Below are 26621 nucleotides of genomic sequence, written 5' to 3'. Positions count from 1 at the left end.
ATTGTAGGAAACTACCACATGAGACACTGTCTGAAACTGCTGCCTGTCACCAAGTCTGACAATCTATGAATAAAAACAAAATCTGGAAAAAAAATTTTTTTTTTTTTTTGGATTGGTTGCATGAATAAATTGAACACATCGGAAATGAGATGATTCTCCTCTCACTTTGACTAATGTCTCTGACTTTCCTCTGTGTGTGTGTGTGTGTAGGAGTTTGTGATGATTGTGGTGTTTGGGTTGGAGTACTTCATCAGAATCTGGGCGGCTGGCTGCTGCTGCCGATACCGCGGATGGCGGGGACGGCTGAGATTTGCCAGGAAGCCTTTCTGTGTCATCGGTAAGTCCTATGGGTTGCTGCGGACTTTACCCGAGCGCCCTCTGGTGCCCATTTTTGACAGATGAAAACATCGCCGAACTCTGTACAAATACATGTAACTTGGTCACTTTTCAAAAGGGTCAGACTCGTCAATAAAGTCAACTTAATGTACAATCGCATCAGCTAGCAGCTCGTGTTGCCGCGGCGCTCTGATCACTTCCTTCGTCTTTTATGATGAAATAATGCTGAATTTATGTGGAAATGATTGTTGTACAAAAGCTTCAGATATCTGTTGCTGAGATAGATGATGACTGGATTGAAGTTTGCTTTTGATACTGTTGACTATAAAATTTTATTACAGAGATTAGAGCATGTCATAGGTATTAAAGGCACTGCGCTGCGGTGGTTTGAATCATATTTGTCTAATAGATTACAGTTTGTTCATGTAAATGGGGAATCTTCTTCACAGACTAAAGTTAATTATGGAGTTCCACAAGGTTCTGTGCTAGGACCAATTTTATTCACTTTATACATGCTTCCCTTAGGCAGTATTATTAGACGGTATTGCTTAAATTTTCATTGTTACGCAGATGATACCCAGCTTTATCTATCCATGAAGCCAGAGGACACACACCAATTAGCTAAACTGCAGGATTGTCTTACAGACATAAAGACATGGATGACCTCTAATTTCCTGCTTTTAAACTCAGATAAAACTGAAGTTATTGTACTTGGCCCCACAAATCTTAGAAGCATGGTGTCTAACCAGATCTTTACTCTGGATGGCATTTCCCTGACCTCTAGTAATACTGTGAGAAATCTTGGAGTCATTTTTGATCAGGATATGTCATTCAAAGCGCATATTAAACAAATATGTAGGACTGCCTTTTTGCATTTACGCAATATCTCTAAAATCAGAAAGGTCTTGTCTCAGAGTGATGCTGAAAAACTAATTCATGCATTTATTTCCTCTAGGCTGGACTATTGTAATTCTTTATTATCAGGTTGTCCTAAAAGTTCCCTAAAAAGCCTTCAGTTAATTCAAAATGCTGCAGCTAGAGTACTGACGGGGACTAGCAGGAGAGAGCATATCTCACCCGTGTTGGCCTCTCTTCATTGGCTTCCTGTTAATTCTAGAATAGAATTTAAAATTCTTCTTCTTACTTATAAGGTTTTGAATAATCAGGTCCCATCTTATCTCAGGGACCTCGTAGTACCATATCACCCTAATAGAGCGCTTCGCTCTCAGACTGCAGGCTTACTTGTAGTTCCTAGGGTTTGTAAGAGTAGAATGGGAGGCAGAGCCTTCAGCTTTCAGGCTCCTCTCCTGTGGAACCAGCTCCCAATTCAGATCAGGGAGACAGATACCCTCTCTACTTTTAAGATTAGGCTTAAAACTTTCCTTTTCGCTAAGGCTTATAGTTAGGGCTGGATCGGGTGACCCTGGACTATCCCTTGGTTATGCTGCTTTAGACGTAGACTGTGGGGGGGTTCCCATGATGCACTGTTTCTTTCTCTTTTTGCTCTGTATGCATCACTCCGCATTTAATCATTAGTGATCGATCTCTGCCCCCCTCCACAGCATGTCTTTTTCCTGGTTCTTTCCCTCAGCCCCAACCAGTCTCAGCAGAAGACTGCCCCTCCCTGAGCCTGGTTCTGCTGGAGGTTTCTTCCTGTTAAGAGGGAGTTTTTCCTTCCCACTGTTGCCAAGTGCTTGCTCACAGGGGGTCGTTTTGACCGTTGGGGTTTTTCATGATTGTTGTATGGCCTTGCCTTACAATATAAAGCGCCTTGGGGCAACTGTTTGTTGTGATTTGGCGCTATATAAAAAAAAAGTTGATTGATTGATTGATTGAAGTTTGAAGCAGAAACAAGGTGATAATCAGTGAACCGCGGCTAATGACGCATGCACAGTGAAGGCAGGGTTGACCGATTTTTAGGGGGGACTGTTCAGTCTGTGACACTGGTGTTTGTCCTCTGATTCTACATCTTGAAACAGAAGAGGGTTTTTCAAACACCCCCCCCCCCCCCCCCCAATGAAAGGGGGTGAAACATTGGTGCACTGTTTTGATTAACTCCTCCCCCGTGGCTGTTTTGCAATCCCTCCAGGGTTCTCACCAGTGCAGTTGAGCATAGGGGGCCTCTATGCTGTGATTTAAGCAGCATAGGGGGCTTTTCTATTTTTTGTTTCTTTTTTAATGTCGCACATGTCGCACATTATTTAACGTGTCATTTAGCAACACAAAACGGCCCTCAAAATGCAGGAAATAGTGTTTCAAACAGTTATATATTTCAAAATGTTCTCAGTGAGGATGCCCCCGGACCCTCCTACAATACTTGTGCCTGCAAAGCTCGTCGCGTGGCTATGCCCAGCGAAGTTCCCCTTGTGCTGTGAAAAATGCTGGTGAGAACCCTGCCCTTATTCTTCAAATCTGAGAGTTTATGAAAAAAAATGAAAGTGAAGTGACTAATATATCTCCAATATGCGCTCTTGCCCATGCACATCTTATCACTTTGTTTTCTTTCTGTTCATTATCTTCTTCGCAGATTTCATAGTGTTTGTGGCGTCGGTGGCGGTGATCGCTGCGGGCACGCAGGGGAACATCTTTGCCACCTCGGCCCTGCGTAGCATGCGCTTCTTACAGATTTTGCGCATGGTTCGTATGGACCGGCGAGGTGGAACCTGGAAACTCTTGGGCTCGGTGGTTTACGCTCACAGCAAGGTGGGAATGAACACCTGCTGAATTTTATACTCATCTCAGATGCACCTTAATGCACAAACACATTTTTCTCTGGTTTTGGATCTGAGTGCATTTTGCCTTCAAAGCCATTTTTAAGCTGCAGAAAATGTAGAGCAGGTGCAAGCTGAGGGCTGGAGGCTGATGATGGTCATCGCTGGGATATGTAATTTTCTCACAAGTACAAATTTAGTGATGACCATTCAGGATTTTGTAACACTTTCTCTGTCAGGACCCCCCTCCCCCTCCCCCTTTAGATATTCAGGTCGGACAGTAATTTGTTGGTGTTTGTGCTGGTGTTAACAGTTGACACATGCTGAACACGGCCAGGCAGCAGTGACGGCAATGAAATGATTCATCAGCTGTTCAGCCAAGTCAAAGTGTGAGCCAGTTTGTGATGATGTTGGGAGTTTAGCCAGTAATACTGATAGCGATACGATAATGACAGCAGGGATCACGGCAACAAAGATGCTGTTGCTGCTAATTATGACAGCTGCTGGCAGTAATGATTGATTCCTCTCTCTCTCTCTGTTAATCCAGGAGCTGATTACGGCCTGGTATATCGGGTTCCTGGTCCTGATCTTTGCCTCCTTCCTTGTGTACCTGGCAGAGAAAGACAGCAACACTGAATTCAACACCTATGCAGACTCCCTCTGGTGGGGAACGGTGAGTACTGCACAATGTATGTGTAGGAAATAATCTTGGAGATGAATGATGCATCGCTGCAGGAGAAGAGGGCAAATTCCTCTGACCCACGTTCTGATGAATATATCGCACAGTGCACACTTACGGAGTCATGCCGTCACTGGACAGAGGCGTTTGGTGATGCTGATGTCTTTGCAGGGGTAAGAAGGCTCCAGGTCTTTAGGGTCCTGGTGCTTCCTGTCTTACTGTATTGTTGTGAGACTTGCATGCTAACCATTGACCCGATGTCTTTGGTATTGAATCTCTTTGGTGGATCCTTGAGTACTTTGTGTCAAAGGCTTGCACTGGGAGACTCAGATAAAGACTATTGCTTGCACTGGGAGACTATAAAGATAAAGACTATTGCTTGCACTGGGAGACTATAAAGATAAAGACTATCACTTGCACTGGGAGACTATAAAGATAATGACTATTGCTTGCACTAGGAGAGAACATCTACTGTGGACTTATGTCCATGTGGTGTGTTTCCCTGGCCATGATCCAGCACACAGGTGCCTCAGTGTTGAGGACCCCAGTGGCTGGAGGTCTGTTGTGAAAGTGTAGTGACACGGACCCACAACAGGGGGCGCAAATGAACGGTCAATAGATGAGCCAAAAAGTAACAATTTAATGTTGTGAAGGTGCACAACGAATATTCAGACAATCTCAGAATCTGATAACAGTCAATCCACAAAGGTGACGTGTGGGCAGGCTCGAGGATAGAAGACGTCTGTCCTGAGAAGAGCCGGAACCACACGATTTCCGCCGCCACCGAACCTGGTGAATACTGGAGCCGCCAAGTCCCGAATTCCCAGGTGATCACCGTCCCCGACTGTCGGATCTGGTACTGCTGGCGAAGAGCAAAGACAGTCAAGTGTGGGTGTGTGTACACCCCGTAACAACAACGGTGGGAATGCTACCTCCACCTCTACCACACACTCGTGCAGCGTCTGTGTAACCACTTATCTAAATCTGCAGGCTGAGAAGGTTACCTCCATAGAAGTACGATATCTCGGCGATGAGGTGGAGATGAAGTCTGGGTTTTATGGAGTGAGATGATGAAGCATGAATGAGTGACAGCTGTCACTCCCGGCTGTGTCCGTGGCGGCAGCGCCCTCTCGTGCCTGAAGCCCGCACTTCAGGCAGGGCGCCCTCTGGTGGTGGGCCAACAGTACCGCCTCTTCTGGCGGCCTACACAACAAGGTCAACAGGTTCCCTATGTTTCACCTGTCTGCAGCAAGCAGATGTGCACTTTCGAGAGGTTCTGTACTGTGGTGGACGTTGCACCAGCACATGCTCCCAAACCTGACCTGCGTGTACTTCCTCCCACACTTAGATCACACTGACCACCATTGGCTACGGCGATAAGGCTCCCCGTACCTGGCAAGGACGTCTCCTCGCTGCTGTCTTCGCTCTTCTGGGAGTTTCCTTCTTCGCGTTGCCTGCTGTAAGTCTTTTCACACTTGCTCGCACCCCTCACCATCTCAGGCAGCACCACTGACTTTGGTGTGATCTCAGGGAATTCTGGGGTCAGGCTTCGCTCTAAAGGTTCAAGAGCAGCACAGGCAAAAGCACTTTGAGAAAAGGAGGATGCCTGCCGCCAACCTCATACAGGTAAAAGTCACACCAGCTGTTGTCTAATAACCTCAGTGTGTAGATTCTCTCTGCACGTCCACATCATGCCGTGTGCACTGTGTGTTTGTCTTTCTCCAGGCTGCATGGCGTCTCTACTCCACAGATGCCAAGCGCTCCTATCTAACAGCCACATGGTACTTTTATGACAGCATGCTGCCGTCCTTCAGGTAGGACGTCCTGTCACTTGCCGATGAATTCCACCATCAAAACGTTGTTGAACTGTTTGTTGAAAATAAACTCAGACAGAGATTTGACTCGTGCACGGCAGTTACTTCCAATGTTGTTTGCCCCATATTAAAAAAAAAAAAAATGTGTATATATATATATATATATATATATATATATATATATATATATATATATATATATATATATATACAGTAGTGTTCAGAATAATAGTAGTGCTATGTGACTAAAAAGGTTAATCCAGGTTTTGAGTATATTTCTTATTGTTACATGGGAAACAAGGTACCAGTAGATTCAGTAGATTCTCACAAATCCAACAAGACCAAGCATTCATGATATGCACACTCTTAAGGCTATGAAATTGGGCTATTAGTAAAAAAAAAGTAGAAAAGGATGTTCACAATAATAGTAGTATCTGCTGTTGACGCTACAAACTCAAAACTATTATGTTCAAACTGCTTTTTTTAGCAAACCTGAATCACTAAACTAGTATTTAGTTGTATAACCACTGTTTTTCATGATTTCTTCACATCTGCGAGGCATTCATTTTGTTGGTTTGTGACCAAGATTTTGCCCATTTACTAGTGTGCTTGGGGTCACTGTCTTGTTGAAACACCCGGTATACCTGGTATGTGATATATAGGCCCAACATCATAGTAGGAGAAACATGCCCATATCATGATGCTTGCACCACCATGCTTCACTGTCTTCACTGTGAACTGTGGCTTGAATTCAGAGTTTGGGGGTCATCTCACAAACTGTCTGCGGCCCTTGGACCCAAAAAGAACAATTTTACTCTCATCAGTTCACAAAATATTCCTCCATTTCTCTTTAGGCCAGTTGATGTGTTCTTTGGCAAATTGTAACCCCTTCTGCACGTCTTTTATTTAACAGAAGCACTTTGCGGGGGATTCTTGCAAATAAATTAGCTTCACACAGGCGTCTTCTAACTGTCACAGCACTTACAGGTAACTCTAGACTGTCTTTGATCATCCTGGAGCTGATCAATGGGTGAGCCTTTTTTCTGGTTATTCTTCTATCCGTTTTGATGGTTGTTTTCCGTTTTCTTCCACGCGTCTCTGTTTTTTTGTCCATTTTAAAGCATTGGCGATCATTGTAGATGAACAGCCTATAATTTGTTGCACCTGCGTATAAGTTTTCCCCTCTCCAATCAACTTTTTAATCAAATTACGCTGTTCTTCTGAACAATATCTTGAACATCCCATTTTCCTCAGGCTTTCAAAGAGAAAAGCATGTTCAACAGGTGCTGGCTTCATCCTTACATAGGGGACACCTGATTTGCACCTGTTTGTTCCACAAAATTGACAAACTCACTGACTGAATGCCACACTACTATTATTGTGAACACCCCCTTTTCTACTTTTTTTTTTACTAATAGCCCAATTTCATAGCCTTAAGAGTGTGCATATCATGAATGCTTGGTCTTGTTGGATTTGTGAGAATCTACTGGTACCTTGTTTCCCATGTAACAATAAGAAATTCGTGGTCTATTAGAAAAGAAACCGACCTTTTTATTTTTTTCAAAAACTATATGGATTTGAATCACGTGCGATTACATCAGATAAGCTTGAACCCTCGTGCGCATGCGTGAGTTTTTTCACGCCTGTTGGTTGCGTCATTCGCCTGTGGGCAGGCTTTGAGTGAGGAGTGGTCCACCCCTCCCGTCTATTTTTTCATTGTTTAGGAATGGCTCAGAGACTGCCGCTTTGCTTGATCAAAATTTTTTCAGAAACTGTAAGGCACATCCGAGAAGGACACCATTCGAGAAATTCAGCTGGTTTTCGGTGAAAATTTTAAGGGCTGATGAGAGATTATGGAGTGTTACTGTCGCTTTAAGGACAACCCACAGAGCCGGAGGGCGCGCCGCGCTCCGAGCCGCCGTCGTCAGCCTGTTTCGAGCTGAAAACTTCCAAATTTAAGCCTCTGTTGACCCAGGACGTCGTGAGAGAACAGAGAAGTTTCATAAGAGGTCGGGATCAGCAGTTTATCTGGACATTCCACTGTTAAAGGAGATTTTGTAATGAAAGACGTGCGGACGGATTCGCGCGTCGGCAGGCAGCCGCTCATGGCCCGGCGCCACAGAGAAACACCTCCGTGTTGATAACCTTTCGTAAAATTCAGGTGGCTTTCGATGGTTTTCATTCGAGTGAGTATCCGAGAAACTGTTTAACAGCTGGGCAGTAACACTCCATAATCTCTCATCAGCCCTTAAAATTTTCATTGAAAACCAGCTGAATTTCTCGAATGGTGTCCACTCGGATGTGCCTTACAGTTTCTGAAAAATTTTGATCAAGCAAAGCGGCAGTCTCTGAGCCATTCCTAAACAATGAAAAAATAGACGGGAGGGGTGGACCACTCCTCACTCAAAGCCTGCCCACAGGCGAATGACGCAACCGACAGTCGTGAAAAACTCTTGCATGCCCACGAGGGTTCAAGTTTGTCTGATGTAATCGCACGTGATTCAAATCCATATAGTTTAAAAAAAAACGGATACTTTTCTAATAGACCTCGTATACTCAAAACCTGAATTAATCTTTTTAGTCACATAGCACTACTATTATTCTGAACACTACTGTATATATATAAAAATAAAAGAGCCTCTTGAAGAGAAAAAGATATAGAAGTAACATTGGAGTTTAAGTCATAGGACCTCCAAAACTAGTTAAAAACAAACAAACAAAAAAAGCAACCTATCGTCCGGAAAAAAGGTACATGTCACATCAACATCATTTGTATAATGCCTAAATAGATCCTTGCCATTTGCTTGGTTGATTTTACATGATTTTTGTCCCGTTCTATAGAAAAACGGTCCATTGTGAGATTTATGTCTTTTTTTTTTTGGTGCACTTTGTTGCCATTTCCTGTTCATTTTGGTTGCATGCATTTTTCTCCAATGAAAGACTCCACTGGATCTATTTAGGTGTCACATAAAACAAATAATGACTGTTTTCCATTCATGCAATGTAAATAATATTTTCACAAGTTGAAAATAATTAGAACTTAATTTGGACTTACACATTGTGTATTTCCTGTTTCTTACATTTCCCTCTTCTTTGGATCATTTGGCATTTCTGTGAGTTGTCACTATTTGTTGACTTTTGTTCATCTGCCATGTGTTTATTATTATTATTTTTTTTATTTTTATTTGTGCATGTGTGTGTCAGAGAACTGACGCTACTGTTCAGTCACCTGCAGCGACAACGTAATACCAAGAAGGTTCTCCACAACTCCCATCACACGCTGCTGTCTGGGCTGCGGCCCCTACAGCTCCCCCTACCTGTCGGGGGACAGGTACGCATGCCATTGCCTCCCACACAGAACATCGAGAGACCAGGTGTGCACCAACATACGCGAGTCACAAAAACACCGAGCGGGTGTTGTAGAGCAGTCGTTGTCCTCCGTTCAACAGGTGCAATAAAGACTAACCACTGCTTCCCAGGCCTTTCTGCATGGGCGTGTGGTCTATCTAAGAATGTTTCACAAAGTCTTCTTCTGAGATCACTATGTTCCAGACAATGTACCCCTCTCCGCCACGTCTTTGTCTATCTATGTCATACTTTCTCCACTGTCCACTCACTGGTCTGTTTTCCTTTCTTTCCCTTTATTTCCATTGTATCTCCTCCATGCCATACATCCTCCATCCTTCATCTGTTTGCAGGAAGGCAGACGTTCCATGCAGGTTTGTTCTTTAAGGGATATCGGGGTATACACATGGGATTCAACAGGTTTCATGGCACAAACCTTAAACAAGAGCCCAGGAAGGGGCTGACTGTACCTAATCTGTATCAGACTTGCATAAGGACAGGAGCACATTCAGCAGATATGAATAATAAACGTTTCGCAGCTTGATTTGATGACCTGTTCCCATCTTGTGATGATTCATGGGCTGAACTGATGAATATACTCAGGTGAAACATTGCCTACCACCTTTTGCATGACTCACCCCAACCCAACTCCTCACCGAGTGTGTCTCTGTAATCCACAATTGCCTCTCAGATTGGATGTTAAAAATTTTCAGAGTTTCAAACCGGGACAGCACCTTAACTCCAATGGAAAAAATCTGAAGTGCAGTAATTATTGACTGAGTTCAGGCTATAGAGCAGAGGTGGGCATGAAGCACCAAGACTGTGCAGGTTTGACTTGTTACTGATCATTTCAGCAGGTGATTTCCACAGAGTATGTAACGGACAAACCCATAGGTTCTCTGAGCTGGTTGAAGCTGAAATGGGGCGCTTCCAAATATTGACATCTTGGCAGTGTCTGACTGCCTAACATCTGGCCATCCCACAGTGGGGAAAACGTGGAGCATGGGCAAGACCAGAGACCTTTTATTCAGAGAATAACGACAACTGAGAACATGGTGCCATTTTGGGGCCAGTTGTGCTGAACTACTGAATGAACCTTTTATGTTTTCAATGTTTTATTTATTTATTTATTTTATCAGTTAACCACTTACAGCAACATATCCATGTACAGGTACTATCAAAATAAATATAAAAATAGTTAAGCTATCAAATTTACATGAATTTACAATTCATGATGATTTATTTAATTAATTTAAAGCCTGATTCATGCTTCTGCAGCTCTGTAACTCTGTGTCATGACGCCGAACTGCGTGACAGTTTTAAAGTTCTCTGTCGCTGGATTATGCTTTATTCTGGACTAATTTGTCCCTCTACAAGCTTTTCTTTCTACAATCATCACCTCCAATTCAAAGGTAAGGTGAACATTTCCTCTTTTTCTGATTCCGTATTGTAAATTTGCAGACTTTTCTGCCAAACGTATGTGATCCTGAAATGCGATCAGCATGCACACTGCAAAAATTGTTAAAATATGAGAGGAAAGAGTGAAAGCAGAAAAGAATCAAATCACAGCCTTTTGCTGTGTTTGATTTAACAGTTGTGAGTCTGAGCTCAGTTTTAAAAAAATCAACAGTCTGGCTTTTAATCATGGAAATGACTCCAGTCCCACTTTCCTCGAATCGGTGAGCGTCAGCGCTGAAATTTAATTTTATACTTCTGTTACTTTGCACTTCCAGACTGCTCTGGGTTTTTAATGAAAATACAACCCCAATTCCAATGAAGTTGGGACGTTGTGTAAAATGTAAATAAAAACAGAATACAATGACTTGCAAATCCTCTTCAACCTATATCCATTTGAATACACCACAAAGACAAGATATTTGGCATCTATATCAAAATGAGCAAATATTTGCACAAAAAAGTCTATCAGTTTGAACATTAAATATCTTGTCTAAATAAAATAGCTGTATTTACATGTGGATAGGTTAACAGCAAATGCTATTTTGACCCCAAACGGCACCACAAGTCATGTGACCATTTTTTTCTTCCGCTCGTCATGTTGCTACGCTCTGCACAAAGGGACTCTAGGCAAGACCAACGTAACCTGGGAGGAAGGAAGCCCAAAAGCACCCCCCATCCCTGATTTTCAAAATAAGCTAAAGATGGTATAACCTTGGTTTGGGTGTTTCATTAGCTCATATTTTTGTTTGCAGACTGGGCGGTGGTTTTCATAACCGGCATATTACCTAACAGTAACAGTAGTGCTAACGTTAGCAAGCACTTGCTACCCAGTAATTTGTTCAATGTTGGTAATATACAAATGAAATAATACTAAAATTCCCCTCAACAGAAATATTGGTGCACCGACTTGTTACTTGGTCATTTACTACAATTAACCACACAGCAAGCCATATTATCTCATATTTATAATCGAGTGCTTAGAAAAGAACAAACATAATCAAATCCACAACAGTTAGCTGTCTCAGCTAGCTGCAAACATGAACCGCTGAGTCACATTAGCTGTCACTCAAAGCGACCATGTCCCTAAATTATTCATAATTTTATGACTTAAAACAGCTTAAAGCAATCTGTTATTAAAAAAAAAAAAAAATCACCCTGTACACATTGTTTCCAAATTAGAAACATAAGAAAATTATGTGGACACATTGTGATCATGTACAACTGACGTAGATTCAAAACTACAGCACATATTTTGGCAAAATTATCACCACCACAGATACATATTAGTCTATAGAAGACTCCATTCAATTTTGGAGGTGATCCAGATCCGGATACTGGATCAGGTTTCACTTTATATAGGCTTTGAAGGATTGCTTTTAGCAGGATTACGTCAAAACACCTGCATGGATTTTCTTGAAATTTTCAACACAGATACATATTAGGCCATGGAATACTCCATTAAATTTTGGAGGTGATCCAAATCCTGATTCTGGATCAAGATTTCACTTTATATAAGATTTGAAGGATTATGTCAAAACTAATTCATGGATTCTCACCAAATTTGCACCGCAGATAGATATTAGGGCATGAAAGACTTCACTGAATTTTGGAGGTAATCCGGATACAGATTGGCAGATGTCAGAAATCTCTGATTACTCTTGCTTCCTAGTGTATTGAGACAAAATTGTTTATTGTATATCAGGCTATAAACATGTTTATTTCTAACGTAGAGTTGGTGATTTTTAACATGGGGGTTGAGGACGAGTGACTCCCTTTTGGATCCAGCCTCAAGTGGAAAATCAAGGAAATGCAAGATTTGGCACTTTGGCATTGGAGTCATAATAATACTTTAAGATAAGAAGAGGAGCTCATCAGTAAAACCACCTGCTGAGGCGATTCATTACAAGTAAAAGCTGCACTGACCATTTGTTTCCCACTTCTGCTACTGATAAAGGAAAAGTCTATTTGGACTATTGAGACTTCACTCCTCCACCTGTCCTGGTTTCCTTTCTTACATTTTATCCTCACGGGTTTCCACGTAAAACTCTCATTCTCTGCTTCATTCTTCCATTTGTCTTTTCCCTTCACCCTCTTACCCTCTGACTTGTGTGTCTCCCCAGTCAGCTCCTTTCTAAAAAACGGGGTCTCTTCCGGATTCACGGTGGCCGTAAGCAGAGGTATCCACAGCAAAAAGCCTGTGCACGGGGCACGTTAGACTGTCACCCGAAGGAAAACTCCTTCCTTTCATGCACACATCCTGCTCAACTTGCCTGACAGACTCAAGTTTTTTGGACCGGTGGAACAGCTTCCTAATGTCTCAAGTTATCGTTAAAGCATCAAGCCACTCCAGTGAGTGAGCAAAAGATAGAGGTCGTGAGATGTGTGCAAACCCTCTCTGATACTTTGAACAGGCGCTGTTCTCAGGTCCACAAATACTTGAGTCCTTTACTATAAAGAGAATGAAAGGTCCCTCAGTAAGACTGAGAGGATTGTTTCTTTGCTTGAGCTGATTTCATTTGCTTTGGCTTGAAAAGCTGCGCGTTTCAAACGTGATATGGTTTTGGTCATATTTAAAACATGTGCTTTTCTTCTCTGCAACGTGTTGTTTCATTGGAAATGTTCAACAAAACAACATACGAGTGCACAGGAATCACCCTGCTTTCGGTTCGCTTCATCGTTTCGATCTTTGCCTGCTCTTTTGTCTGATGGTTAAAATGATTCCGCATGCACTGTAAAGCACGGTAAGTTAATTTAACTCAAAATATGTTGAAAATGATTCCATTGAAAAAAATAAAATAATGTAATTGGCACCACCCCAAAAAATTGGTGCCACTTAAGCTTTTTATGTAATCTGTCAACAGTTTTTTTTGAGTTACAGTATTCATCATGTATGCAAAATTGTGTCAAACCTGAGGAAAGATTGAGTGAGTTTTGTAACTAAAGACATCCGAATCATTTTTTCCCAAACAGAATGCAAAGGTACTTCACTCTATCTTTGTCTGTTTTTTGTTTTTTCCTTTAGTCTGTGGTCGACTTGAAGAATTTCAGTTTGCTTGTGTTGAATGCATTTTCCTTTAACGTCCCCTAACTGTCATGCAAACGGCTTGCCACATTGCACCCGTCAAAGAGTATATCATCATATAAACGAGGCAGGAATTGCTCTGTAGTGCATGATGTTTGCATCATTGTACGGATCTGTGGACAGTGTGCAACATGTGTGAGCGGGCTCTCGAGGCTCTTATAACGGCAGCTGAAATGGTTACCAAATAACTTTCCACCTGTGAATAGATGAGCTCACACACACGCCTTTTATGTGGCTGCACTTTGAAACTAATTTTTTTGTGATGCTTATTCACTCTGCTGACGGGATTAAGGCAGCGTGTCTTTATTCTGATGGCCTGTGGAGTATTTTCCGCCATCCCAGCACTCCTGCAAGTCTTGAATCAGGTTTCAGTCTGATTTTGCTGAATCAGATGCTATGATAGGCATATAAAAATCAGCAAATCCTCAGGGCAGAATCAGTTTTTAGCTATGCTGAGTGGTCCCCAGGGTTAAACCGGCTCCATAAGTCAGCTAGTGTGTCCAAATGGAATATTTTGTCTGTTTGTTGGGTGTGCGTTGAAATCTTAATGACTTTTGTATTACGCTCGGGCTGCTCCTCTGCTGTATTCAGCATCCAGGATAACACAGTTTAGTTCTCCATCAAGCTCAGTGGTGTAGAAAATGTGATCACACAGTGTCTATCATGACCAGAAAGATGTGTCAACCTACAGCTGTTTGAATGTTTCATTTTCAATGTCAGTGGTAAAATAGGATTCAGGGACCGGATCAGAATGAACAATTCCCGATCATCCCAAACAATTCGGAGCAAGGCCTCGCCGCTACCCCCAGGCTCCAGTGTGCGGCTCTCTCCCAGCCAAGAAAACGTCCCAGAAGCCTCCAGTCCAGGCAAAGTGCAGAAAAGCTGGAGCTTTAACGACCGCACACGCTTCCGTACTTCCCTTCGCCTCAAACCGCGTCCAGCAGCTGATGGTAGGTGCCACTAAAAACAGCCCAGTCATCTCTGCAGGGATCTGTCATGAATATAATAATGCCTCCATCTCCCTGGTTCCAGTGGAGGGGGTCGCGGAGGACAGCGTGGAAGACAAACCATATTGTGATGTGGCCATGGAGGATGTAATCCCAGCGGTGAAGACGCTGATACGAGCTGTGAGGTGAGTCATTTGAAGGGTGTTTTCACACTTTGTCCTCAATTTTCTGAGATTAAAATGTGAAAAACAGGACAGATTTTGTTGTAGAATCTTGTTTCTTCACTTGGAATACAAGTTCAAGTGTTGCACCGTTTGGTTGTGACCGTGTGATGAAAAGAACACATTTCCTGTACAGGCATATCGGCAACATGAGTGTCTCTTATATGTTCGGTGACCACAGCTGAACACATGCCTTCCCCATGAAGGCACTGCTGTGTGCAGTTTCTGCTGACTGAGCAGAAATGTCTACTTACAGGAGGTAACAAAGTCCTCCAGCAGGGAGGGTTAGTTCCCCGGTGACTTTGTCACCGAGTGGAGCCAGTTCATTCAAACGGCTCACGTGAATGGTGGTGTGACAGAGTAGCTTATTCCAGAGACTGTACACCGACACCGTAGAGATGGGAACAGCACCAACACCCTGTCGTGGAAACTCAGGATGGAGTCCCTGATTGCCAGACAAGAGTCTAAAGGCACCTTGACACTTCCACAAATGTGATTCCCGCACTGGCACGCAATCTAGTGTGCCACTGAGTAAGCTTGTTGTAAAGTGTTGTAAACTGCGCGTGGCTGCAAGCCAGTGAGCCAACTTTGAAATGTTCAAAACTTCTGGCATGCATTTATTTTGTGAGCTAGCTGTGAATATTGCCCAACATATTCAAAAACAGTGTCTCACTGCGTGCAATACGTCTCATTGCCGCAATGCAGCGCATCTGAATGATTATGACAAGATGTTACATCTGTGATAAACATAACTTTACAGATACATTATCTAAATCATAAGAAGGAATGAAAATGCAACTGATTTACCAATCCATTACAATATATATAATTACCTTTGAGACAAGATTCCAAATGCATTCTCCACCGCACAACGTGCACGAGAGAAACTGAAGCTGCAGGTAATTTCTCTGTGATTCTGGGAGCGATAAGAGATGGTTTCATCAGCCATCTGCTGAGAGCAAATGCATCACCGGCTATGAAATGATTATTTTATATAATGTGGCATCCAGCGGGACAAAGCGGGTTGCACTGGCATGACGAGTTGCACAGCAGTGCAGGGATCAAATTCGTGTGAGTGTAAAAGTGGCTTTAGTGTTTTAGCTGTGTTCAGTTCTTTAAAATAATTTATTTTGCCAGCAAAAGGAAGTAAATTCACAGTCATAAAAAAAATACAAAACAAAATAAAAAAAAAAAAACCCTAAAACAAAACACCACCAGAACAGCTTCAAAACACAATGGTTTGCGGTCACCTTTATACATTAAGGGGTCACTTTCTCCGCCCCAATTGGGCGGTCTTAGCAAATCTTACACCAATGAAAACAGCTGTTAATGACATCATCTTTTCCAAGCAATGTGCAGGTGTGATAAGATCACTTCTTGGTAAATCCCCAGGCTTTGGGGGTTCAACTCTGGGTCATCGGGTCACCTTGTGAGGTTACTCTGTGTCACTTTCTGTTACCTTTCCTTTAAAACCCAAATTATCATCATTTTCACTGATATGTTTGATTTTAAAATTTTCCTTTTCTTTAAAATTAAGTGCTTTACTCAAATTACACTCAGTAAAACACAACTAAACCATCTTCTGGCATTTGCGTATCATCACAACAAGCTTGTTATTAGTGCGTCATCTGTCTTTGGTAAAAAAAAAACAAAAAAAAAAAAAACAGTACAATGGAAGCTCATAACAGTGTGACAATGATTGCACAATTTAGACAAGAACAGCAGATTAAGTCTTTTGCTGCTTTTGATATTGACTGCTCTTAAGCAGCAGAAAGTGGCTGCACCACGAACCACCAAAATCCTAAAGTGGAGGCTTGCAGTAGTTCGTAACAGTTTTGTTTGTACTATACGTGTTGGGAAAGTGTAAGGATACGGACCCACAACAGGGGGCGTAAATGAACAGACAATAGATGAGCCAAAATACAACACTTTACTGTTGTGAAATGTGCACAACGAGAATACAGATAAACATAGAATTTGGGTTACAATCAAAATATACAAGGTGACGTGTGGGCAGGCTCGAGGATAGAAGATGTCCGTCCAGAGAGGAGCCGGCACCCACACGATTTCCACCGCCACCGAACCCGGAGAATACTGGAGCCGCCAAGTCCCGAGTCCCCAGGTGATCACCGTCTCCGGCTGTCGGATCTGGTACTGTTGGCAGGAAGCAGAAAGAATCAAGGGTGGGTGTGGCCACACACCCAGCAAACAGTCAGCAAAACAGTCTGTAGTTTCACACGGAGGGAAAACCTCCACCTCCAATCCAGAAACTCTGCACGTGCAGTATTTGTGAGTACTTATCACAGTTTGGCGTGGGGAGCGAAGACGTCAGCCCTCCACATACCACAAACCCAGCCTACAGCTGCAAGCACTCACAGGAACGACTGCAAAAAGTACAGAAGCAAAAACTGTATGCGTATGACTCATAAACGGCTGAGCTGATTACCTTTTTGGCTAGAAGATATCTCGGCAGGGAGGTGGAGTCGCTGCCAAGCTTTTATGGAGAAGATGATGATGAGGTGGTGATGAGTGACAGCTGTCAGGTGGTGATGAGAGACAGCTGTCACTCCCGGCAGCTCCCGTGAGGCGGCTGCGCCCTCTCGTGCCTGAAGCCCGCACTTCAGGCAGGGCGCCCTCTGGTGGTGGGCCAGCAATACCTCCTCTTCAGCGGCTCACACAATACGAGGTCGGTCCAAAAAGTAATGGACCTTTTAATTTTTTTTAAAAACTATATGGATTTGAATCACGTGTGATTGCATCAGCCAAGCTTGAACCTTCGTGCGCATGCATGAGTTTTTTCACACCTGTCGGTTGCGTCATTCACCTGTGAGCAGGCTTTGAGTGAGCACTGGTCCACCCCCCTTATCGGATTTTCATTGTCAGGAAAATGTCTGAATGATTTGGAGCTTTGCTGCATCAAATTTTTCCAGAAACTGTGAGAGACCTCCAGGTGGACACCATTTGCTAAATTCAGATGGCTTTTAGGTACGATTTTATGGGGATCACACAGATTGAGGAGTATTACAGCCGGTTTAAAGACCGCCCACAGTGGCTGAGAGCACGCCGCATTCCGAGCGGTGATCGACAGGCTCAAACAACCAGATCATTTCCAAACTGAATGCTGTGTTGATCCGGGATGTCGTCTGACTACCACAGAAATGGCCGAAGACGTGGATATCAAGACTTTTTCAGCACATTCCACTGTTACAGAAGTTTTTGTCATGGAAAGAGGAGTGGAGGAATGCGCCACCGTGCCGCGAATGGCGTTGCACGAAAACCACCTCCGTATTGGTCTCACAGGACGGCTTTGAGATGACTTTCGGTGGATTTTCAGTCGTGTGACTATCCGAGAAATTGTGGATTAGCTGGACATGCCAGAACATGTCCTGTGAGACTTCATCACGGCGTTGCTTTGCGCCATGTGGCTCCGTCCCGACGCACGAATTCCTGTGGTTTTGTCCCGCGCCATTCGCGGCACGGTGGCGCATTCCTCAGCTCCTCTTTCCATGACAAAAACTCCTGTAACAGTGTAATGTGTCGAAAAAGTCTTGATGTCCACGTCTTCTGCTATTTCTGTGGTAGTCAGACGACGTCCCGGATCAACACAGCGTTCAGTTTGGAAATGATCTGGGCGTTTGAGCCTGTCGATTGCCGCTCGGAACACGGCGTGCTTTCAGCTGCCGGGGGTCGGTCTTTAAACCGGCTGTAACACTCCTCAATCTGTGTAATCCCCATAAAATCGTCCCTGAAAGCCATCTGAATTTAGCGAATGGTGTCCACCTGGCTGTCTCTCACAATTTCTGGAAAAATTTGATGCAGCAAAGCTCCAAATCATTCAGACATTTCCCTGACAATAAAAATCCAACAAGGGGGGTGGACCACTGCTCACACAAGGCCTGCTCACAGGCGAATGACGCAACTGACAGGCATGAAAAAACTCACGCATGCGCACGAAGGTTCAAGCTTGGCTGATGCGATCACACGTGATTCAAATCCATATAGTTTTTGAAAAAATAAAAAGGTCTGTTACTTTTTGGACAGACCTCGTACTTGATGAGGTTTCTAGTAGATTCTTTGGGCTTGGCCTACAACCAAAATGCTTGAGAAATAAATATAGTCTGAATTCGCTAATTTTGTACCAGGCACTGAGAATAAAATATGTTTGAAATTGTTGATTGGCTCTAGTTTTTTTTTTTTTTTTTTTGATATGTTACAACTATGCTACTAAGGATTAATATATAACCCTTTCACTTTTTTAAAAGAACAAGTGAACAAGTGAAATATTATTACATAAACAATCAGAGAAACATGAAAAGACCTATGCTTATGATTTATCATGAAAACTCCATCAACACAATATAATTATGTAGCTGTAAAATGCTAAAACTTAGAATATCTTTGAAACAGAAACCAATCAGCCATTTTTATTGTCATAGTTGTATTCAGCATGCCAAAATCCATAATAAAAATCACATTTTATTTCTGAAGCAGACTTCTAAAAAATTGTAGACCAGTATGATCATACCACAGTGGTGTCCAAACTATTCCAGAAAGGGCCAAGAGGGTGCAGGATTTCGTTAACATCCCTTTGGGCAGGTGAGATGAGTTCATCAGTGAAATCACCTGCTGGAGTCAGTGGCTGCAAGGAAAACTTGCACCCTCTTGGCCCTTTCTGGAATAGTTTGGACACCACTGTCATACCATGATATTTGCTTTCATATAACCTTCTTATGTTAACATTGTCCAGTGTCACCTGTATGCCAGAATTTATTTTACAATTTCCAAAAATCATCAATTTTGGTCTGTACACATTTAATGATAATTATTCCCATCAAGTCAGCTTTTAATTTACCACTTTCTGTTATGGTTAAACCAGAAAACAAGGTTAGGACCCAAAATGAAGGGAGTCAGGATGATGAAATCAAATAACAAATTTATTATGTGAACAGAATCAATTGAAAATTGTAGAAATGCGAGGAAGGAGACACTGGAGCAGGGAGACGCCGGCTTGACCAGAATGACGGAGTGAGTTCCCGGACCAGATGGTGGGTGGCAACAGAACCAGGACCAGGCAACCGCAACAGAGCTGACAGGTGGCAGGAACACTGGAAACACAAGGAAGATGTCAAAAACTAGTCAAAAAGGAGCAAAAGAGCAGAACAAAAACTGAGGCCAGGTACCACACAGGCAGAACTGAGTTTGTGGCGATTGTGGAGAGGAAGGACCGGGGTTTATAACAGGTGGCGCTGACTGAAAACAGGTGAGATAATCAACTCCATGACGCAGCCACCTGTAGACACAGAAGGGGAGGGGAAGCAGAGCAGACACCGCGGCAGCACAACCGTTTCATTTGTGAGCAGAGTCAAAAACTGCTGCAAATCATCTCCAGTGCAAAAAATACTATCATCAGCAAAGAGAATAAAGTGCAAAGTAAATATCAAACACTTTACATATATCATTCATGTATATGAGGAAGAGTTTTGGAACTGATACTGACCCCTGGGGGACTCCACAAATAATGTCCATTCTAATTTATAGTTTCCCATCTTCACAAATCATTGCCAGTTTCACCCAGTCTAACGCTACTGTTCTTATACCATAAATTTTTTTTAAGTTAACAAAAGCACCTGTTGCATACCTTTTTGTAAGGAGAATTTGTGATTTCTTCTATGAATTCAATTAGCGCCAGTGAAGTTGATATATGTGGCGTAAGACTGTACTATTAATATTTTTGTGCTACCAGTAAAATTCTGGAATCTGTTATCAAAAGGTTTATTTCTAGTATATTGGAGAACTGTGAAAGTTAAGAAACAGGCCTGTAATTTGTGAAGTGGTGTCAAACTCCAGTTTTGTACAGTAGCACAGTTTTAGCAATTTTCATTTTATCTGGAAATGTACCAGATTATAGTGATAAATTATATAGAAATGTTGATGGCTTTGAAATCCCATCAACTGCTTTTTAAACTAATGTCATATCAATATTATCCCAGTCAGCAGATGCTTTATTCTGACATTTATTCGCAATGTCTGGTTTCTCTTTCATCTACTGTCATTTTTCTGTCTGTAAAATGCAGATTCTTGCACCAGACCAGGTCTTTGTGCTGAAGCTTCACTTTCGAGAGACGCACCTGGTTTATCACTGTCTGGTTGCTTGAAGAAAAGACTGTGTTGTTTATGTTTGGATGATTTAGCTTGAGGAAGATGATGGAGAAAAGAAGGCAGAATCTATTATGCGTTCTCTACTACAACTCTCCTCCTGTATCAATCCAATACTGCACAACCCCCCCCCCCCCCCCCAAAAAAAAAATCTGCAACTTTGCAATCTTGGGTGAAGTGCCCATTTTATAAAATAATGAGTTCATGCGTATTTACTATTTATAATGAATCTTAAGTCATCATTTTTTTGTAGAATATCAGCTGGATTTTTTTTTCTTTGTGGTGTTTTTTTTTTCCGTAGAATGACCGAGTACACACAGACACTGTGTTCGGTTTTGTTCCTCACCTGGCATGTAAGTCTCGCCGCTGCACTGTTTCATCCTTTTTGGCCATCCTCGGCGACGTGTCAGCAGAAGAGTCATTTCTAAGTCGCAGATAAACCTTGCCATCGGAGACTACAGGGAATCTGTGTTTGCTGAATTGCGAAAAACATTTGTACCAGCTGTGCAAGCACTTCGGGGCACAGATGACACTTTCCGTCCGTCCAGTCACTGCTGTTTTTTTAATGTCTCAACTTTCTAATACCAGGGAGGTTATAGCTTTTGGTGAGTTGTGCTAGGTGTGCTACACCACTGCTGGTGCCTGCTGCTTTTCTGGGGGGTGGTGGGGGACTACACAATCCTGACCAGGTATTATAAAAACCATTTCATCACTCAAGAAAAACAGTCAGCATTTTCAACAAACCCTTAGAGGATCCAAATCAGAAGTCGCCCCCTCTCGTTTCCCCAGCTTTTTCTTTTCTGCACACCTGAGACCCACCCTAGCGATTTATAAAAAAAGAAGAAAAAAAAATCTGCATCTACCTGCAAAATACGAAGAGATCGCCTGCAAAAATACCCCAAACGCAGGAGTCATCAAGAACCAGAGTGCTGTGTGAGGGAGAAGAGTCCGCTGACGGCTACTACAGCACCAGCTGCAGACCACCACTCCACCTCCTCTCGCTCCTCTTGTCTTTTTTTTTGTTGCAACACCGGTCATCACTACACAAAACTGTATGTGGCTGCAAATGCAAACGCTGCAAACTTCAACAAAGGTTACAGCTGTTATTTAAGGAACTGACCCCGCTCCTGCTCGGCCCACATGTGCGCACGGGCGTGCAGGTGTGCAAATGCATTACAGTATTTTTATGTGTGTGCGTGCGCACGGGCGTGCAGGTGTGCAAATGCATTACAGTATTTTTATGTGTGTGCGTGCGCACGTATGTGCGATTGCACACTAAGAAAAGTTCACCCTCTTCCTGTTCTCCTGCTTTCTAGCCCTTTTGATGTTGTTTCTTTTCTTCTTCTTGGGAGGCCGTGTGGGCATATTTTAGTGGACTTAGTCATCTGGATGTAAGAGATACAGGAAAAACAAATCCCCGCTTCCTCACCCTCCCGCACTCCTGTCTCTCCCACTGTGACTTGTGGTGTAATCCATCACAGGGTGAGATGACTGCTTGAGTGTGCGCGTATTCTATGTTTGCGTTTCTGCACAGCCAGCACGTCTGCCTATCACATAAGTGATAAGAGAGGAAGTGAATGACCCACCCGGTAGGAAAACCCCCCAAAACAAAACAGGTATTAAAACACACACACATAAACTTCCCTCCCATTATCTTGTCCTCGTGACTTCTAGCGTGGAACCGGAATGACGCTGGTGGGAGATGTTGCCAGTGATGCTTTTGTGTGGGGTCAACTTCCCTCCCTCCTTCCTGTTCTCCCCCGTATGTGATGACGTTTAGCTGCATCCCCTCAGAATAGGAGCAGCTGCATGCAGCCAGCAGCTGCACGCTGACAGCAGGGCAGATAGAGGTGTCAGCATTGCCCAGTACTATCTGTGAAGATGTGCTAATTGCTGAAACGGCAAATTCCGATAAGCAAATGTCTCTGGAAATCGTTGTCATCACCATAATATATCCACATAGTTTAGCAGTGGGGGCTCCCCGTGGAGCCGTGTGCTCTCTTTATGGGGCTGTTTGTGAACGATAAGGTCACGCTGACCATAATTAATCTTGTTATTCACACAGCGGTCCACATCATTTGATAGTTGTCTGGTCCTGCGTTTTTCTAAAGGTTTACTGGCTCTGCCAGTGACAGTGAGTCTGGTGTGTTTGTGTGCGTAGGATTTTGAAGTTTCTTGTGGCTAAGAGGAAATTTAAGGAGACGCTGCGTCCGTATGACGTGAAGGATGTCATAGAGCAGTACTCCGCTGGACACCTGGATATGCTGGGTCGGATAAAGAGCTTGCAGTTGCGGTAAGTTTCTCGAAAATGGCACTTTGCAACAACAACAACAAAAAATTCAGTGATTACATCTCTAACTGCATTGTCGTTGATGTGTTTTTTATTTAATGTAAAAGGGTAGACCAAATAATTGGGCGGGGGGCCATCCAGCCAGATAAGAAGATGCGCCCTGAAAAAGGAGAGAAAACACCCCCAGAACTGGACCCACTGGATGAGCTAAGCATGATGGGACGTGTAGTCAAAGTGGAGAAACAGGTGACCAAATAGTCTGACTTCTGTGACACTTACGTATGCTTGTCTGTGGGTCCATGTGAGAGTTAAACTTTTTTTTTGACCATGATGAACCTCAACAAAATGTATCTGATCTTCACCACATTTGAACTGGAAATCCCAAATAAGGAAAAATTTAAGCATGATTAGGTTTCAAGACCCTCAAAAGGCTGCCTTCTTTACTGAACAGAGTATTGATTACTACCATTTATTAGCCACAGCGGCTGTAGTTCCCTCTCCTCCCAAGTATCGGTTAGCTCTTTTTCATGTCCCTACCTGAACCAATCCACAAATGATACACACACACACACACACACACACACAAAAAATTTGTCTACATAAATGATAGACTTTTCAGCTTCACATGTGGAAGCCCAGACAGTATGAGACACGACACCTTTTACACTCCAGTGCGTGTGTGTGTGTGTGTGTGATTGCACAGGTGCAGTCTATAGAGAACAAGCTGGACCTCTTGCTGAACGTCTACTCCCAGTGCCTAAAGAAAGGCTCGTCCAACTTTACCCTTTCCTCCCTCCTGGACCCTGACCTGACGTCTGACTACCACAGCCCCACGGACCAAAGAGACCTTTTCCCTTCCGCTAACACACTCAACATCTCCCAGTCTGAGAGTGGCACTTTGGAGTGACAGTGCCTGAACTGTCAGCTTCACTTCGTTAATACTTTTCATGATTTGTCTACAAAGACTCGTGCCCCCAGACTCAAGTTTGCACCCCGTTTCCTCAGAGAATGGATGGAGGCTACCAGCCGTGGCTCCACATGAGCTCGAGCCTCAGCCAAAGCCGCTCGCCGCACACCGAGACAAAAGGATGAATGAACACTACGCAACTACTACTTGACTACTGAACCAATTTCACCCCCTCATACTCTCTATGCTTACTTCAAAGCTGCAACTGTGTAGATAATTTTTCAAAATGTCTGGAGCAACCTCTGGTTTTTCTTGCTGCTTGAATCAGCTGACTGATAGTTCAATCAGCACCGGCGTGCCAGTCTTTTTTATTTATTTTTTATTTTAAGAATCTTTCATAATGGAGTTGTATATTAAAGGCGTAACCACGGGTGTGTGTATTGCGAAGGAGGCTAAGCTACCACCGTCAGTTGTAACTGCATCACTTTTATGTGATATGTCATAAAGTTCAGCCCACTTGTCTTCATTATGTGACACCTCTATCTCAGCGATATCAGGATGTTTGTTCATGTAAGCTCACGGGCACAGGCTTGGAAAGGGCGAGGACTGGTTGCAATCTGAAACTTCACCAATAGATGTCACTGTAAATTACATTATGCACCTTTAACAAATTTATTAACAAGCTTCCACCCGTTCCATAGATTATTTCAAGTTGCACCTTGCCCTTACTGAAAATTGTGGTTCAACTCGCCATGTACAGAGAGTCAAGATACAAAGGGGGGGGGGGGGCCCTCCAGCTTTTTAATATACAACTCTATGGCTTTTGGAGAACTTGACTGCCCCCGAGTAAGGGATGTGCACTGCACAGCGCTGTTTGCTGGTTTCATTTTTCGGATCTCTGTTCTTGCTTTCAGACATCTGTTATCCAGCAGGCCCACATGCAAAAAAGAGAGGAAAAAACAAAAGCTTTTTGTGCTCATTCATGTGAGCAATGTAAGTACTTATTTAGGGATCCCCACTTTTACCTCTTTGATTGTTCCAGTGATCTAAAGCTAACGCGCCCCTTTAATCCCCTCTGTCTTGCAGCCCACCCTACACACATGCACGTTGTCAGGGAAACAAAAAACAAAAACACTTTCCTGCTGTTCATTGCTCACATGTAGCCTCAGGTCAGCTGGTTCAGGTAGTCGGTACTAATTCAACCCGCTTCATGTTAAGGGGGATTCTTCTCACTCTTTTAACCATTAGAGACTCCCGTATATGTTATATGTACGTGAGTCAGCAGCTGTGGAGGCGACATAGAAACGGGCCAGTTTTTAATGGCAAACATCCTTAAAGGGTGCAGCGCATGAATTTCAGGCCATTATCACTTTGAATGCACGTGTCTTAGGAAACTGCCTTACAGCTTCACGACAAGTTGTGTAATCAGTATTGATCTTTTATTATTTTTTCCCTTTATCTTTTTTTTTTTAAATGTATGAAGCACACTGAACGCTCTGTGCTAGCACGGACAAAACTGGAGAGTGTACAGACACACACATACACACACAGCAATTTCTTAAATACTCCAGGAGGCACTTGATAAATTCATGTTTGTCATGTATAGATTTGTTTTTATTTGTTTTGTATCAATGCACTTGATTTTGTGCATAAAAAACATGATTGTTAAAGTCAATGTAGATTTTACATGAACATATTTAAATCTACAGTTAATTATTGATGGTAAATAATGTAGCATTTTTGTCAACTTAAATGGTGGGTGCAGCTGTAAGTACTAGAGCCCGACCCATATGGACTTTATGGGGTCTGATACCAATATTGGCGAGCAAAAAATTTATGATACCAATGTATCTGCCGACAAACATAAAAAAATGCAATGATTCCTTAACATTTTATCAAACCCTTATGGCAAAGAAATACGTTTCTTTGAGGCTCGATTAATTGAGGCTCAATTTTTCTTACAGTTTAAACATGAACTTTATTGGTAATGAGCATAAATACGAGGTCTGTTAGAAAAGTAACGGACCTTTTTATTTTATGCAAAAAATATATGGATTTGATTCATGTTTTTACGTCAGCCAAGCTTGAACCTTCGTGCGCATGCGTGAGTTTTTTCATGCCTGTCGGTTGCGTCATTCGTCTGTGGGCAGGCTTTGAGTGAGCACTGGTCCACCCCTCTCGTCATTGTTTCATTGCGAGGAAATGGCGGAATGATTTGGGCTTTGCTCCATCAGAATTTTTTCAGAAACTGTTAGAGACAGGCACCTGGAAACCATTCGGAAAATTAATTTGGCTTTCAGTGAAAAGTTTTGGGCTTCACAGAGATTAAGGAGTGTTACTACCGCTTTATGGATGGCCCACAATGGCGCACGGCGCGCCATGCTCCGAGCCGTGATCGACAGGCAGAAACGACCATTTCATTTCTAAACGGATGGCTGTATGGATCCGTGACCATCGTGTGCAATTTCTCTGGTTATCACAAGAGCTGGACATCAACCATTTTCCGGCAGATTTCACTTTTAACAAGAGATTTTGTCATGGAAAGCCGCGTGGAGGACAAGTTGGGACATGCCTATCTCGGCTTTCAGTGGCTTACCAGTCGAGTGAGTATAAGAGAAATTGTGGAGAGCTGGGCATGTCCCAACTTGTCCTCTGACACTTCAAAACGGTGGTGT

General features: G+C 43.0%; 2 protein-coding genes across 2 annotated transcripts in view; one reads left to right on the top strand and one right to left on the bottom strand.

Annotated features, from left to right (window-relative positions):
* Positions 1-25597, top strand: part of LOC117501302 (potassium voltage-gated channel subfamily KQT member 4) — a 107390-nt gene extending 81793 nt beyond the window's left edge. The window contains 14 exon segments of the mRNA XM_034160151.1: positions 211-337; positions 2864-3039; positions 3595-3720; positions 5075-5185; positions 5257-5352; positions 5452-5540; positions 8745-8838; positions 8840-8871; positions 12464-12520; positions 14146-14375; positions 14458-14557; positions 22911-23042; positions 23147-23285; positions 23743-25597. Coding sequence (XP_034016042.1) covers positions 211-337; positions 2864-3039; positions 3595-3720; positions 5075-5185; positions 5257-5352; positions 5452-5540; positions 8745-8838; positions 8840-8871; positions 12464-12520; positions 14146-14375; positions 14458-14557; positions 22911-23042; positions 23147-23285; positions 23743-23946 — 1713 coding nt within the window. The 3' untranslated portion in view covers positions 23947-25597.
* Positions 3547-26621, bottom strand: part of cfap300 (cilia and flagella associated protein 300) — a 41818-nt gene continuing 18743 nt past the window's right edge. The window contains exons 8-9 of the transcript XR_004558002.1: positions 5119-5280; positions 3547-3657 (exon numbers count right to left, since the gene is read on the bottom strand). The gene's annotated coding sequence lies outside the window, so the exon portion shown is untranslated. The remainder of the gene's footprint in view (positions 3658-5118; positions 5281-26621) is intronic.

The sequence above is a fragment of the Thalassophryne amazonica genome, chromosome 20 (genome assembly GCF_902500255.1).
Source record: "Thalassophryne amazonica chromosome 20, fThaAma1.1, whole genome shotgun sequence".
NCBI lineage: Eukaryota > Metazoa > Chordata > Actinopteri > Batrachoidiformes > Batrachoididae > Thalassophryne > Thalassophryne amazonica.
This window is presented reverse-complemented; position numbering and strand designations above follow the sequence as displayed.